Below are 16,899 nucleotides of genomic sequence, written 5' to 3' on the forward strand. Positions count from 1 at the left end.
ACAATGCGTTCCGGGATTGAAGTGGGAGAGAAGGGATGTCATAATTGGGGTTTTGAATAAGATGACTTTTTTACTTAATAAGTGTTAAGCTTTTTATCATCCTGGTGTCGATCTATTTTTTTGTAGCTAATTTATTGAGATGTAATTTTATGAGATTTACATGGATAACCCTCTGAATATAGACACAGTAGAAATGCAAAAATATAAAAATAACCATATCAAAAACCAAGGTAGGGCAGTTGGTTCTCCTGTCCTAATCACAAACAATTTGCGTTCTGGCGAATCCCTCTTTTACTAAAGAACCCCCAGTGCATCGGGCTCGCACCATGTTTCTGTAAATGAGAACTCAAAATTTCATCTTTCAAAACTTCCATTGAGAAGATGAAATAGTGTCCAAGGGCACCTTATTTCTTTTTTGACCCACGTGAGCGCACTTTTTGAATCTCCTCCAACAACTAACGGAACTCACTCTGCTTGGTATAGTTTAATTCCTGTTAGTAAAAGCCTCACCTCTACCTTGCTAGAATCGCATGGTTTGGTTGGACCTGAGAAGCGGAATAGGATGGACCTGATCTCATGTGTAACCTGAAAATGCCTTCTATACTTGCCTCCCCCAGGTTTCCTAGTGAAACACCATCAAAGTCTTAACTTTGTAGAGACAATTGGAGGCAGTTGCCCATTCGAGGGGTGTTTTGGCCCAGAGATATTACTCTAGGCTATTCTCCTTCACTCTAGTTCCAGATACACTGTTAACATTCTCCAAAATTCTTTCCTACCGACAACCAGGACAAAATCAGTGACTTGAACTTATCGACTTACTTCTAGATAATTTGCCTTCAACTGAATGCTCTTCAGATCAAAGCAACTGTTAGATGGCTGCCATTTCCAGTACTCCACATTGAGTACCATTGTGGGCACATTGGCGGTGAGAACCACAGTGAAGGAGCTCTCAACTTAGGCCCAGCAAGCCTAAAATAAACCGAATGACTGACTAAATTATGCGCAAATGGTTGAGGCCGGCAAGCGTGTGGGAGCAAGTGGTTAACTTACTCCAAGTTCTCCTTCCACAGAGTGCATCTATTAGGAATAGACAAACCCTTCTTTGTAGATGATCTGTGGTGAGTAGTTTGTCAAGCATAGCCAACCACAAGAAGGCCAATACCCATTGTGGGCTTGGTTTATCCCACACTTTTCTAACTAACACCTGGCTTTGCTGAGATTGGTTAAGCATTTTGTGAAAAGGACTTGACTAAGATTCCCACTTGCCAGTAGGGGCCCAATAAAATGTTGTGTTCTCCTCCTGACTACTGCAAACAACTCTGTAATGATTCTAGCTTGCTGATCTTTTGAGTCTCTAGGTTCGAAATTTTGGGCACCAGTCTTCTCAATGCACAGCTCTTCTACATGATCTGGAATGGCTACAAGGTTGGCTAGGACCTTCTATTGACTCCTCCCCCAACCATAGGTCATTCTAGAAGCGAATTTTGGTTCCATCACCTATATTGAACTTAATGCTGTTGATGAAGGCATTGCGGACTTTGTGCACTTCGCTCGAAGCCCCTGAAACCCTGGGAGATGGTCTCCAAGGGTTGTTGAGCCAATTGAAACCATCCGAGACTTTCGGAATTTCCAAAGCTGATTTTCAGCCACCACAAAACGTTCATAACCATCTCCAAGAATTCAAGGTTCATCTCCTTCAGCTATTTGAAAGCAAGCTCCCCAAATCTATGGTTCAGAGAGTCGGCTATTTAACATGATGACATTTATGTCCTTCAAATGCCCCATACACAACTTCTTATTGTAGCCTCTCGAATTTTGTGCATGACAGCTGCTGGCATCGTAAAAAACGACATATAATAGATAGGCAGGTTTAGCTAAGATCCATTGATTCTTATCCGTGTATTCGATTGCTAAACATGTCAATATCTACATGTCAATTGGCTTCAGAATTCCCTTGAAACATTACTTGCCGAAGTTTTCATCTGAGTTTATAGTTTTGATACCTTTTTGGCTTAATCAGAAAATGCCCAGTCAATTTTGCTGTTGTTTGTGCTCGAGTTGTCATCGAGTTGCATTGATATATAAAAGAAGTCATCAAAGTTGCCTTTTGCCACTCTTTTATGCTAGAATTGTAGCTTTAGTAGACACATTGTACTTCTTTTTCTCAGTTTCTTTATTTCTACAGTCACTTCTTGTTTCCGTCCTTGAGTAGTAACAGTTTACTGTTAAACTTTCTGTTTTGTAGGTATAAGCGTCGCAAGTAGATGTTTTGTATTAGCGGCTATGCCCATGTGATTGATTACAAGCATTCGATGAAGTGCGATGCATAATGACTGCAAGCTCTTTCAAAATGAAGTAAAACTTGTGACATTAACCAAATTTTGTAAAATTTTTCTCAATATTGAGTTGGTTTTTTTTTCATTTGAGAAATAATTTACTTCTTCTTCTTCATCTTCTTCCTTCCTTTCTTTTTTTTTATTTTTTCCCATTTTTTGGTGGTCTATGGGAGCTCTAGAATGAGAATTCAATGATGTTTGTTTGGGTAATTTTTTTTTAACCCTTATTGAGGTTGTGTATGATCGAATGAAGTCCATAGCTTGATTTCTAAGTGTCATGTACAGCGTTCTGGATTTTTAAAATTTGACCTGATTTCATATTTTATTATTGGAAAAAGTTTAAAATATAGAATCAAGGTGCACATAAAAAATCCATCATAATAGTTTTCTTTTTAATGTTGGAAAACCCTCTAATTGATCAGTGCACACTCCAAAAAAAAGAAAACCCTATAATTGATCATCTTGACATCAAAATGTATACATATGAAAAGGAAAAAAGATTTTGAGTCTTAAAATAATGTATCTTACAGCATATTATTTGAATGGTCTATTTTCAAGATTTTTAAGATTTAATAATTAGAGATGAAAATAGATTCTAAGCCATTGGGAAGTCTGTATTTGTGATAAAACTTGGAGGTGCACTTTAATTTGATTGTTTAGGGTTGCAACCTTATACAAACTACACCCTTCGTTGTTAGGTTTTGCCTCTAGAAATACTTGGGAAGTCCTCTAGAATGTTTTGGGTGGCAATCTGGTCTCTGGCAGCCAATGAAAAAAGCTACTTCTCGGCCCCTTTCCACACTCGAGTAACTCGGACTCGGCCCAAGTCGGGTTGAGTCCAGCCAGCAAGGCCAAAAACTGTTATAAAATTCCAAAAAATTGGAAAAGTATGAGAATAAGTAAAATTAAACTAAACAATACGGTAAAAAGAGTAGGGAAAAAATGGATTCTTAAAAAAATCAATTTGTGATGGGGTTATTTAGAAATAATCTTATAAGACGGGCAAACGTAAAAATAAATATTCATAGCTAAAACCGAGTGTAAGAACTAAAATATAAGAACTTGCATCGACAATGATAATCTTGACAGTACAACTTAAAATTTTTACAGGTTTCAAGCTTCAATTACGTGCACATCAATGAAATTACAATTATCAAACACTTCTTATACATTCAAAATAAAGAGGATACAATTTAATTTGGGTTCCTTGTCCAAGACAATTTAAGACAGTTAGAAACTGTATTTCTGTATATTTGGGCTTTAGGCTCTCATGGAAGATTATTTTAGAATACTGTAGAGAACTCTCTCTTTATTGATTGATCAAGAATATACAAGATCGGTATAAATATACGGGCAGTAACAATTAAAGATAAATACCAATGGTATAAATATACAACCAGTAACAATTAAAGATAAATAGCAACGGTTATAGATAACTACTAACTAATCTTATCATAATCAAGAGACATCTAAGAGATATATCCATGCATATACAAATCTCATTATGCATTCATAAGGATGTATATCAATAAAGATAAACATATTCTAACACTCCCTTTCAAACTCAAGATGTTTTTACACAAAGCCGCTGGAGTTAGAGCAACAAGTTGCATAAATGAACGAGTTGGATCTTTAAGTGTGCATGACGTGACGAATAGGAGCAATGGAAACAATGGTCTCCTGTTTGAAGAAGAAGCACAGAGGAAACAGTGGTCTCTTGCTTGAAGAAGAAGCACAGAGGAAGTAGTGGTCTCTTGGAAGAGCCAACATAATGCGGTAAGGATCCAAGACAGATTCAGCAACTCGTAGTCTAGAATACAGGCCAGAATAAAGACAAAGGCTATTTTGTAGAGAGTCGAAGAAACAGCAGAGTCGAAGGACTCTGCAGAGAGTCGAAGAACGACTTGATGGATAGTCGAAAAACAATTCGGCAGATAGTCGAAGAACGACTCGACGGATAGTCGAAGAACGATTCGGTGGATAGTAAAAAAAAGACTCTGCGGATAGCGCATATCGGCCATTTTCAGAGGCCATTTTTAGAGGTGGATGAAGACTGTGGGCAGCAAACACCTCTGTAGCCACCTAAGAATTCACGTAGCTTTGACGAAGATCACACAAACTGGTGCAACAGTTTGTTGACAGAGATTGTCAATAGAAAGCTTTTGATAAGACGCACATAAATAGTTTTGAACTACACGAAGATTTGCTTGCAAAAATTGATGGAGATTTGTAAAGCAAGGGCCTAGTGATGCAAAGGCGAAATCTTTGCTTGACGTCAACTCCTTTTAAAAGAAAAAGGTCTTTTGATGCAAAGCACCATGAAGAAGCTTTTGTAAGATTTGCTTGCAAAACAATAGGTGCAATTGCGGTCTTTTGATGCATAGATTTATGGAGAAGCTTTTGCAAGATTTGCTAGCAAACTAATTATAAGCAGCAGTTGCGGACCTTCAACAGATGCAGCAAGCGCAAACAATGCACGACCGCACGCTGCTACAACTGTTTCTATTGCTTGCAAAGGATGCAATAAATTGCTCGCGAATGAGAAGATTTTGTTTGCAAGTTTCTATTTGCTCAGAACTCTTGGTTGTACCAAGTTGCTCGAGAGGAAGCGATAAGATGGAACAATTTGCTTTGACGGAGATTGGCTTTGAAGACAACTTTGATACCATTTTAGAAACTGTATTTCTGTATATTTGGGCTTTAAGCCCTAAGAAAGATTATTTTAAAATACTGCTGAGAACTCTCTCTTTATTGATTGATTAAGAATATACAAGACTTGTATAAATATACGGCCAGTAACAATTAAAGATAACTACCTATAGTATAAATATATGCCCAGTAATAATTAATGATAAATACCAACGGTAATGGATAACTATTAACTAATCTTATCATAACCAAGAGACACCTAAAAGATATATATATACATACATATACATATCTCATTATGTATTCATAAGGATCTATATCAATAAAGATAAACATACTCTAATAAAGACTAAGATCTACATACAATACTTGTATGAGACACTTTTTAGAAATTTAGCACCATACAGTTTTACATTACAAAATTATACATCATGGAATACCATAAAACCCACCAAATCATGATCTCCATATCACAAATACACAAATGCTCAAGTAAACAGTGCAACATGATTAATGGAAGCCAATCGGACCTCTTGAGTCCCACTTATGTATTAGCTATGTGCCATAAGTGATATGTGATTGCATATCTCATATTCTGGCCAAATTCAATTTATCAAAGGTGGGAAGCGAAACATCTACTGTTATATACTTGAAAAGATGGAAGGCTTTTCAAAAATCAAAATTATCAAATTAATAGTGGGCACGTGGGAAAAAAGGAGACACTAGATTATAAAACCAGTTTCAAATTAAACCAGTATGATAAGAAGAAATTTCTCCATAGTCTCTCCTTAAAAACTCACCAGTTAGATCCATCAAATATGATATATACTTCGATTGATTTTGATTTCAAAATATCAAAGAAATATCAGTCAATTAATATCCTTGATTCATAAAGAAAAACTCATAAAAACTAGATCAATCAAGCATGGACCATCAACTATATGGATGTGAAATCATCATTTAGATCCATCAATTAAGAGTTTTAATTGATTGTTCTTAATGTCGAATCTTTGAAAAATATCAGTCAATTAAACACCACAAGCCACAAAATAAATCTCATGGAAATGGATCAATCAAGCATGGAAGAAGCCATTAACTATATGGATCAATCTTGGATCAATTAATTATTAATCAAGAACTTTAGAAATCAAGAAATGTTGTAAATTTTGGATTTTACAACAAGAAAGAACTTCAAAATCAGTGGAAGAAGGATTGGATATTACTCAATTTAAGAACTTGGTGGCTAGATCATCCATGACTTTAATTGAGCTTGAATTTGATCATCAATGGAGCCATCAATGAAGCTCTCTCACTAGAATTGATTGTTCACTTAAGTTTGATCTCATGGGTGAAGAGAGAGAAAGAGAAATTGGCTTGGGCATGCCACACTGGGAGATAAGAGAGTGGTGTGCTACTTAGAGAGAAACTGTGGACTCAAGTGTGTGGGAATGATTCAGTGAGGGTGTATTTATAGGCTTTTAGTCACCAAGTGTATAAATGCTTCGAGATAGATGAATTTACATATTTCACATCATCATCCTATCACTACAAATAGAGGCTTGATCCTAATCCATCATCTACCCTCATGCCATCTTGATGGGTTGTATAGATTTAAACATCTTTTTAAAAATTATAATTCACTCCAAATTCCTCTTGAATAAAAACACCCTCACTCTTTTCTAATAATTAAACTTAAAACCAAGTCTGAACGTATACCTGTGAGGTAATAGGCATAATTCTAGCAAAAATCAAATTTAAAACTTTTTCTCTATTTTGAAAGAGCACGTGTAGCCAACCATAAGATGTCACATGTGCAAGTTGGTGAACTACACAATTACCACATACACTTGGGGTTCTAATTGAAATATAAAATTCTATGCTCCTTCTAGAACGACTCACACATTTGTACATACTACTTGTTTTTCACATTAACATGAGCCTAAAATAATTTTCTAGTTTTTAAAATAGCATAATTTAAAGGGTGCAGTTTGTATAGAGCCGAGGTTCTAAACAATCAAAGTGAAGCACACCTTCAACTAGTGTCGAGAAATGTGGTTTCAATATTAGAAATCTTTGTTATAGCCTTAAAATATATTTTCATCTGTAATTATAAAATTTAAAGCTTTAAAAATAGTGTAGATCGGGCAGATCTATGAAAACCTGAAAATCTTAAAAAATTGATGGTCACTATTTCCAAAACTTGAAATACATTTTTTTCTCATGACCATGCATATTGATTTCAAGATGATCAATTTGAGGATATTTGGGCATCAAAACAACTTCTTCTAGTGAAATTTCTGAGGTAGGCCCTAATTTGATTGTTTAGAGCCTTAGCTCTATATAAAAATTTCCTAATTTAAACGCCCACTACTTAAAACAAGAATTCACCAAAGGACAAGGGGATCTCCATGGGAGTTGACATCACACCCACTGTGGGCTGATGTGGAACCCTCCTACCCACGTAGACACCTATTGGCCATTTAGGTGGAGCATTAGGAGCGTTCCAAGCTTGGGTTCTTGTAGTCGTTCGTGCGGGAGGTGGCTTTGGTAGAACTTGTCATTGATATGGCTTGTCTTGAGCGTGAATTTTGCTCATGCCTTCTTTGGACCGGGGGAAACGAATAAAGGAGCGGGCGTATTAAGGAAGGAAATGAATCGACCAGTGGTTTATGCTTTCCCCGCGTTTTGTGAGGGAGAAACGCGTAAGCAGTTCTCATCAGAGGAAGAGTTGAAAATCTTGGCCGGGCCCTGAACCGCTATAGCTTCATGTGGATCTTGGGGGATCTTCCTTTGATCGTTATTTTGCATAAGAAATTTCCAAAAACACATTTTCTTACCCAGAATAATTTTGCTAAAACTAAAAAAATTCAAAAAACTTATTTTAATTATTTTTATCAAAATAAATCATTTTAAATCTGTTTAAAAATATTTCCAAGGGGAATTAGGATCATATGGAGCTAAATCAAGAATCAAAGCATTCCACTTGACTAACTCGGAATCCTAAGCCACCTCCTCGATGTGGCCCAACAAATGCATGACCCACAATTTATAATCAGGGGCTCATGATATAGCTTATCAAAGTCAAACCAATGAGTGACCCTGAATTCCCAAGTACTAGTGGATTTCAGGTGCACCCCTTGGAGGATATGCAGACTCATGGTGCATGGGTTGCTCTCTTGGCACTTGTGCATACCTCTTACAAGTGGATCCCAAGAAGAGAAGCTTTCCATGCTTTACAATTTGTTATGCTTTACGATTCTTTATGTACATGCTATGAGAAGCTTCTAAGATTCAGGGTTTTAAGCCAATGCCCGTTGTTAGCCTTAACCTTCCTATACATGACTAATTTGGTCTTCGAGGCTCATATCATCACTCACATAAATCACATAAAATACATCACCCTGGCCCATCATGAGGATCACTAACAATAATCGGCCATGACTACAAGAATCGTCAACCCTCTCAACATTTTGCATACATAAAAATCCTGCTCATGACTCTCTCGGGGTTTCATGACTCGTGGTCCCAGTGCGCCATGATCATAGAGTCATGTCATTCTTTTACTCCCACTGATTTCAACAACCATGACATTACCAAAATTTTAAGGTATTAAAATGATATAATTTCAACAAATACACAATCTGCCAAAATAATAGAAAATATAACAAAACATATTAAAAATATTTTTTTTATTTTTTAGATTTTTATAATGTTCTTAATTTTTTTGTTAAGATATCTAAGTTTTGGACCACCCAACTCAGGAATACTCAGACTTGCTATGGTAGAGAATCCGAGTTACTTGGGGGCGTGTCTGAGTTGCTTTGGTTGAGTTTTTCTGTTTGCAAGGGAAGTGAATGTTATTAATTGTTGTGGTTCCTACAAGGCAGTCCTAAACAATCAAAGTAAGGTGAACTTCAAATGCAACTTAGTGTTGGAAAGCAGAATATAAAGCTCAAGAAAAATAGCGCAGATCAAGTAGATCTAACAAATATTTGAAATCTTGAAAATTAACGATCCAGATATTGCGTTATAAGCATACTATTTTCAGGATTTAGGTTTTTATTCTTTTTATATTCATACATCATTGGAGGGTTTTTTCTAAATCGAAACAACATTTTGTGGGTTTTTAAGGTACGCCTTACTTCTATAATGCTAGGATGACACTTTATATAAACATTTTCCTATATAAACTTTTTTTTATTATTTGTTTAATATAAGGAAAAAGTTTATATAAAGATGCAACCTTATAATGTAGAACTGCGGATTCACCTAAAAAATCCATCGGAAAAGGTACTTTTAATGTTGAAAAACCCTTTTGATTGATCATCTCGACATTGAGATGCATGACCATGAAAAATAAAAAGATTTTAAGTCTTAGAAATAGTGCATTTTACAACATATTACCTACACCGTCCATTTTCAAAAATTTTATATGTTTATAGATCTACTTGATTTTAACCATTTTTGAAATTTAAAATTTTATAATTACATACAAAATTAGATTTTGAGATAAACATAGGAACATTTTACATCAAATTTATATATCATGATAAAATTTGAAGGTGCACCTTACCTCTGCAGCTACGGATGCATCCGTATGCCAACGGCACCCTTGAAATAAATGTATATATTTGGTTTCAACTTTGGGTAGTATTTTTATGCTTATTAAAATTCTTCAACGTCTAAGGTTGTGTCCGATCTTCCAACAGCCGTAAGAATTGCCAGATAGCTCAAGTGACAAATAATATCGGGTGCGCATATGCACTAATATGGACATATAACACCTCCCTAGTTCTTTTCCAAGCTGGTTTTTTTTTTTTTTTTTGACAAGAGCACTGAAAATTTATTGATAAAGGATAACTACAAGATAATTACAAATTGAAAGAAGTGATGGCTATAGCATGTAAGAGGACTGCTGCTTTAACCAAAGAGTATGTCTTATCATTTTTCCTCACGGTGGATATGATGAAAGAGATGGCATCGGACCGATATATATCTAGAATTTCTATCCAAGCTTCCCTTAGATTCTATGGTGGTTTTCTTATATGGTTGTACCAATTGATAACATTTGAAGAATCCCCTTTCACTACCCAACCTCTCTTTTAAAAAGTTTCAAGCCTCGTAACAAAACCAAAATTTGAGCTTTATTAGCAGTATTCTCACCACAAGGGTATGAATATGAAAAAATAAGGAGTACATCAGAATTTGAGATTATCCCATCAACACTTATTGGGTTCCCAAAGAGTTCCCATCGAAATTTAACTCACCACTTCTATGAATAGGTGGAGACTATCTCTCATGTGGTCTGATTTTCAGAACAATTTGCAATACCAAAGTTTTTAAGTTTAACCTAACATCCACCTTTGACACACCCTGTCGCTCATTTGTATTTCAATACCGAAACTACATATTTTGGAGGATTCTTTTTTCAATTTAAACTAGGGCTTTTGTGGACTCACCAGTGGAGTAATTGTGTTATCTCTTTGGTCAATGACATCATCATAAGCAAATTTGTAATTTTCTTGAAAGGGATAGGAACGTCCCATACCTCCAACCAGTAGCCTCTCTTAGGTATAATAACACAAAAACCTTAGGGCCCATTTCGGCCCATGGGTTTTGGGGCATAGAGTTTTAATATTTTGGATATTATTGAAATCCATCATTTGGTTTGTTTAATGGCAAGGATATTAAAATTTTATGGAAATTAAATATTGAAAAATCACCTAATTTTTCCATGATTCCGTTTCCACACCAAGATCTATTTTTTTTAATTTTCAAGGTCCATGGATTCCACTTTTTGGCCCCCTCGACCCAAAACATATGGCACATTTGGTAGATATGAAAATTTTAGAGAGAGGAAGTACCCAAAATTTTTAAAGACAAATTATCTCAATTTTTTTAGAGAGAGAAACTATCTCAAATTTTAATTTTTAGAGAGAGAAAGTATGTTAAATTTTTAGAGAGATAAAGTACCTACATTTTTTTAGAGAGATAATCTATTTCAAATTTTTTAGAGAGAGAAACTATCTCAAATTTTAAGCTTTAGAGATAGAAACTCTATCAAATTTTAGAGAAAAAAATACATGAAAATTTTTAGAGAGAGAAACTATATCAAATTTTTCGAGAGACGCTATCTCAAATTTAAAGTTTTAGAGAGAGAAAATATATAATATTTTAGAGAGAGTACCTAAAAATTTTTAGAGATAGAAACTATCTCAAAGTTTTAGAGAGTGAAACTATCTCCAAACCTAAGTTTTAGAGAGAGAAAGTATATTAAATTTTTTGAGATAGAAATTATATCAAATTTTCAACAGAGAAACTACCTAAATTTTTTTAGAGTGATAAATATTTCAAACTTTCCATAGATAAATTATATCAAATTTTAAGTTTTAGATAGAGAAAATATATTAAAAATTTAGAGATAGAAACAAGAGTTATTATCGCAAATATACCTATATTTTAGTTCATTTGTAAAAAAAACCCCAACTTTCAAAAACCTCGTCTACACCCTATTTTCAGGTTTTTTTGGACGAAAATAACCTTCATAAGTCCTATTAAGTTTTACGGTAATTAAAATACCATAATAACTTGAAGTAGTATTACGATAATTAAAATACCGTAATAACTTGAAGTAGTATTACGGTACTTTAAGTACCGTAATAGATAATATTTTCTTTACGACATTCTTTCTATCGTAATGTTTCTATTTTATACAGTACTTTAACTACCGTAATGTCTAACTCATTTTATACGGTACTTTTAATCTCATGTACCCCTCTTTCTCTCAACTTTCATCCTCTATCTCTCTCAATCCCCCCAACAAGCCATCTCTTTCTCTGTCAACTCTCCTGCGCCCGTCCTTATCTCTATTTCATCACCATCCGCTTATAAACTTTCTTTGTTTCACTCCACGCCACTTTTCTCTCCTTCTTTTTTCTCAAATCTCTCTCTCACATGTAAAATCCCTCTCTCTCCCAAGTCTCATCTCTCTCCTCTCCCTCATTGGTCAAGAAGGAAGCCATACATGGTGCCTAATTACAGTAGAAAGAATGCCGTAAAGAAAATGATATCTACTACAGTACTTAAAGTACCATAATACGTACTACTACTTCAAGTTATTACGGTATTTTAATTACCTTAATACTGCTTCAAGTTATTATGATATTTTAATTACCGTAAAACTTAATATGAATATGATAAAATGACTACCGTGCAGGTCATTTTTGTCTAAAAAAACCCGAAAATAAAGAAAAAAAGTGTAAACGAGGTTTTTGAAAGTTGGGTTTTCTTTTTTTTTTCTTAATTAAGCTAAAATATAAGTATATTTACAATAATTACCCTAGAAGCTATATGAAGTTTTAGATATAGAAACTACCTCAAAAAGTCATTGAGAAAAAAACCATCTCAAAATTTTGAGACAGGGAAACCATCTTAAATTTTAAGTTTTAGAGAGAGAAAATATCATAAAATTTTAGAGAGAGAAACCATATCAAATTTAGAAAGAGAAAATACTTGAAAGTTTTTGAGAGAGAAACTACATCAAAATTTAGATAAAGTACCTAAAAATTTTAGAGATAGAAACTATCACAAAATTTGTAGTGAGAGAAACTATTTGAAATCTCAAGTTTTTAAGAGAGAAAGTATCCTTATAATTTTAGAGAGAGGAACTACAACAAATTTTAGAAAGAGAATTATCAAAAAAAAATTTGGAGGGAGAAATATCTCAAATTCTTTAGAGATAGAAAATATCTCAAAATTTAAGTTTTGGAGCGAGAAAATATATTAAAATTTTAGAGATGTAAATTATACCAAATTTTAGAAAGAGAAACTACCTAAAAAGATTTAAAGAGAGAAATGATCTCAAAATTTTTAGAGGGAATCTATCAAAAGACTTTATGTTCTAGAGAGAGAAAGTATTTTAAAAACTTTAGAAAAAGAAACTATATCAACTTTTAGAATAAAAATTACCTAAAATTTTTAGAGAGAGAAACTATCTTAAAATTTATATAGAGAAAAACTATTTCAAATTTTAAGTTTGAGCGAGAGAGAGAGTAATTAAAATTTTAGAGAGAAACTATATCTAATTTTAAAGAGAGATACTATATCAAAATTTTAGATAGAGAAAGTATATCAAATTTTAAGTTTTAGAGCGAGAAAGCATATTAAAATTTAAGAGATAATAACTATATTAAAGTTGCGAGACAGAAAGTACGTAAAAAGTTTTAGATACTATCTCAAAATTTTTAGAGAGAAATTATCTCAAATTTTAAATTTTAAATAGAGAAAGTGTCTTAAAATTTTAGAGAAACAAACTATTGCATTTTAGAGAGAGAAACTGCCTAATTTTTTTTGGAGAGAGAAACTATCTCAAAATTATTAGAGAGGGAAACTATCTCAAATTTTTAGTTTTAGAGCCAAAGTATCTTAAAATTTTAGGGAGAGAAACAATATTAAATTTTAGAGAGAAAGCATTTGAAAATTTTAGAAAGAGAAACTATATCAAAATATTTAGAAAAAATTTCAAATGTTAAAGTTTGGAGAGAAAATATATTAAAATTTTAGAGAGAAACTATCTCAAATTTTTAGATAGAGAATATCCCAAATTTTGAGTTTTAGAGAGAAAAAGTATATTAAAATTTTAGATAGAGAAATTGTATCAAATTTTGTTTCCAAACAATTTTAAAGAGTACCATGGGATTTGAGAATGATTTGGTGCCAAGTCATGGATTTGGTTTCTGGTTTGACTTTATCTTTTATTCATGTTTATAGGGGGGCTAACTCTTTAGCGGATGGTCTAGCCAAGAAAAGAGTAACTCTTGATTCTAATTTAGTTAGAAATTATGTAACCTCATTGTAATCTCTCTTTTAACAATGAAATTTCGATAACTTCTGTCAAAAAAAAAAAAACATGGAAATGATTATAAGGAATCCATGAATTTTGTATAGTTTATTTAAGAAAAAATATATCCATACATTATCTTTTTAAGTATCATTTCTCAACACAACCAAGTTTTTTTTTTTTTTCAATAAATTGGGGGGTGTCAGTGGTGGGAATGAATAACACGACGTGGTAACTAGATCTAGGGATGCTAGCACCACGACCCCAGCCCATTTTCTTAATATAGAGATCTCATATATTATATCTTCTACCCCTTTAAATCAACTTTACCCATCTTTTTATCCCAAACAAAGTTCAAAATACATCATTTTTTATAGTTCTTTCTAAATTCCTCACTATTCTTGTGTTTCTCTCCAAACCTCTCTCACTCTATTTTTTTTTCAATATTAAATAAAAAAGATATTTTGAAAGAAAGGGGTTTAGAAAGAAATGGAAAAAAAAGATATATGTTTTGAACTTTTGTTTGGTCTAAAAAGATAGGTAAAGTTGGTTTAACATGAGATCTCTATCTCACGAAATATATTTTGAAACCTTTGTTCTATTGAGAAATTAAACTTAGTGTATAGAAATATTTTTCCTTTATCACCTAAACAAGAGATTTAAGGAATCCATGATAAGAATCATAATGAAAATCCATGGATTTTCTTGGATTTTAGATATCCAAGATTCTTAATTATCTCCTATCCAAACGGGCCCTTACTTTGAACAAAATACTTTGTTAGAAGCAATACCTTACGCTATCATTGAATCCACATGGCTTTTAGATTTGAAATTTGAAAATAGAGCTTAGAAAATCGTTGATGTGCATAAAGAATTGCCGATTCCAATCGTATTTCGGCATGCACGAAGGCCAATTCCCAAATGGAATCTCATTTTATGTGTTTTATTGTTTATTTTTATATTTTTTTGACATAAGAGAGTTGCTCTCCGGTATGAGAATCATCTATCGGGAGAGATATGGTGGGGGACCGATTCAAACTGGGTATTTAAACTCTCAATTCGTGGAATATAAATAATTCATGTGCATTCATTTTTTAAAATAAAAATAAAACAACAACAATTATTTTATGAATATGAAAACAAGAATGAATCTGAAAACAAGAATGAAAATTTGACTCTCATAAATAAAAATTATTCGAATTCCGTTTTTGGGCTATGGTTTTACCTTCATTTTAAGACCTATAAAAAACTCTAATCTCAAGATTCATGTTTTAATTTTTTGGATTCATGATCATAACGATTGAGAATATATATCTGTGAAATTTTAGCTCCAAAATCTATGATGAATTTTTGGAGAAACTGAATATTTCCTTTTTTTTTTTTTTGCCTTTAAATTTTTGCGAAAATTAAACATATATTTCCGTATATTTTTGGGCTTTTTTTTTTTTTTTTTGTTTGTTTTTTCAAAATTTATAAGAATTTTTTGCTGCTATAGCAGCTGGAACGCGCTAGAAAAAAATAAAAAATAGTAATAAATAATCCGATGTTTAAATCACTGGACATCCCTACGCATGGGCCTATTCCAAGTTTTTTTTGGCGATAGACAATCACGTGAACATAAAAAAAAAGAAAAAGAAAAATGTAATAAGCGTTTTAAAGTTTGAAGCATCGGACTGAAGATAAATTTGAGAAAAATAAAAAAATTTGCCCGGAAAGACCTCCACATAAATAACACATATTTGTGGACTTTTCTATTATATTGGGAAATAAAAATAGTACGGACAGAAATTTCCAATTAAGGGAAAATTTATTATTATTGCAGCACATTTCACTTTGCTGTGGGACTCTCCGAGGTTTACAAAACCAATTGAGGATGGAGAATTCATGTTAACCACAATGGGTTTAATTTCGACATCTAAATTTCGTTCTTTCTAAATGATTATCTAAGTGTGGTCACTTTCAAAATTCTTTTCGACGAATTTTGGACCTAAAAAACATATAGGAGGATAATATCGGCCATTGAAATTCTCATCTAAAAAAAATTGAATTTTGAAAATGGGAAATCGAATTTTGATCTTAATTTTTAGAGTATATATAATCTTTAACATGGAGATCCTGAATATGAATGTTTTTTTTTTAAAACTAGAAATAATAATGATATTAAAAAAACATTTGGACTGTTAGTTACAATTGTTTTTAGATGGACTACCTATTTGTATCCATATTTAATATAGAAATGCAGTCCAGCCTGCATGAAACAATTGTTCTTTAAACTATATATTATACTGTTCATCAGCATTTGTTTTATTCTTTAGGTTTAAACTATATATTAGACTGTTCATCAGCATTTGTTTTATTCTTTAGGTCATGAGGTCTGGAGTCTGGACTAGATGTTGAGCCACAAAATCATAGGCCAAAACCCGAAATGCACAACTTAGTCTATCAATAAGAATAGATGTTTAGAGGGGGATTCCATTTAAATAGGACCTTTTACCAATATAATAAAAGAAAAGTTTAAAGTGTGAAAATTCATCTTAGATGTGAGTATTGGATTAAAATTTTTACATGTCAACAATCTTGACAAAAAAAAGAAAAGAAATGCAATTTAAACTTTAAAAGCAAATTATTTAAGAAGAAATAAAATGAATGGTTAAAAAATAAACTTTATCAAAGAATTTGCTGAAAATTTAAAAAAGGATGGGTTTCTACGAGTCATGTCGACTCATATTGTATATATGCGGGTCCCCTCTCAAATCTTTCCTCAAGATGGTTTTTAATCAATTTTAGAGATTCATTATCTAGGTTAAGGTGATTATGAATATGAAAAAAATAAAATTTTCAACATTTAAAATGTAATTTTTTAAGGATATTTTTACATCCTCCGTAATTATTTTAGGCCGGTGGATTTTTTATCAAAGATGGACATCGGTGAGTCAGCGGGCTATTGTGCCACTGATGAATAACTATTCCTTCCAAAAATTAGTTCTATCATTGTCAACAATATAAAGGCTTTAACCGAGAGCTGGAAAGGGTTATAACTTTTGGCTCATACAAAAGGTCGCCACTCCCAGGACT

The 16,899-nt window shown here is 32.9% G+C and overlaps 1 protein-coding gene across 6 annotated transcripts in view; it reads left to right on the forward strand.

The window, feature by feature from the left end:
• The window catches only part of LOC18425689 (DEA(D/H)-box RNA helicase family protein), a 41,890-nt gene extending 39,460 nt beyond the window's left edge, over positions 1-2,430 (forward strand). For all 6 annotated transcript variants that reach the window (XM_006830238.4, XM_088847853.1, XM_088847855.1 and 3 more), the window contains one exon: positions 2,246-2,430. In XM_006830238.4, coding sequence (XP_006830301.2) covers positions 2,246-2,264 — 19 coding nt within the window. In that variant the 3' untranslated portion in view covers positions 2,265-2,430. The remainder of the gene's footprint in view (positions 1-2,245) is intronic.
• The last annotated feature ends 14,469 nt before the right edge of the window (positions 2,431-16,899 follow it).

This window comes from Amborella trichopoda, chromosome 9 (genome assembly GCF_054954075.1).
Source record: "Amborella trichopoda isolate Santa Cruz 75 chromosome 9, AtrichopodaSantaCruz75HAP2 v2.0, whole genome shotgun sequence".
NCBI classification, from domain to species: Eukaryota; Viridiplantae; Streptophyta; class Magnoliopsida; order Amborellales; family Amborellaceae; genus Amborella; species Amborella trichopoda.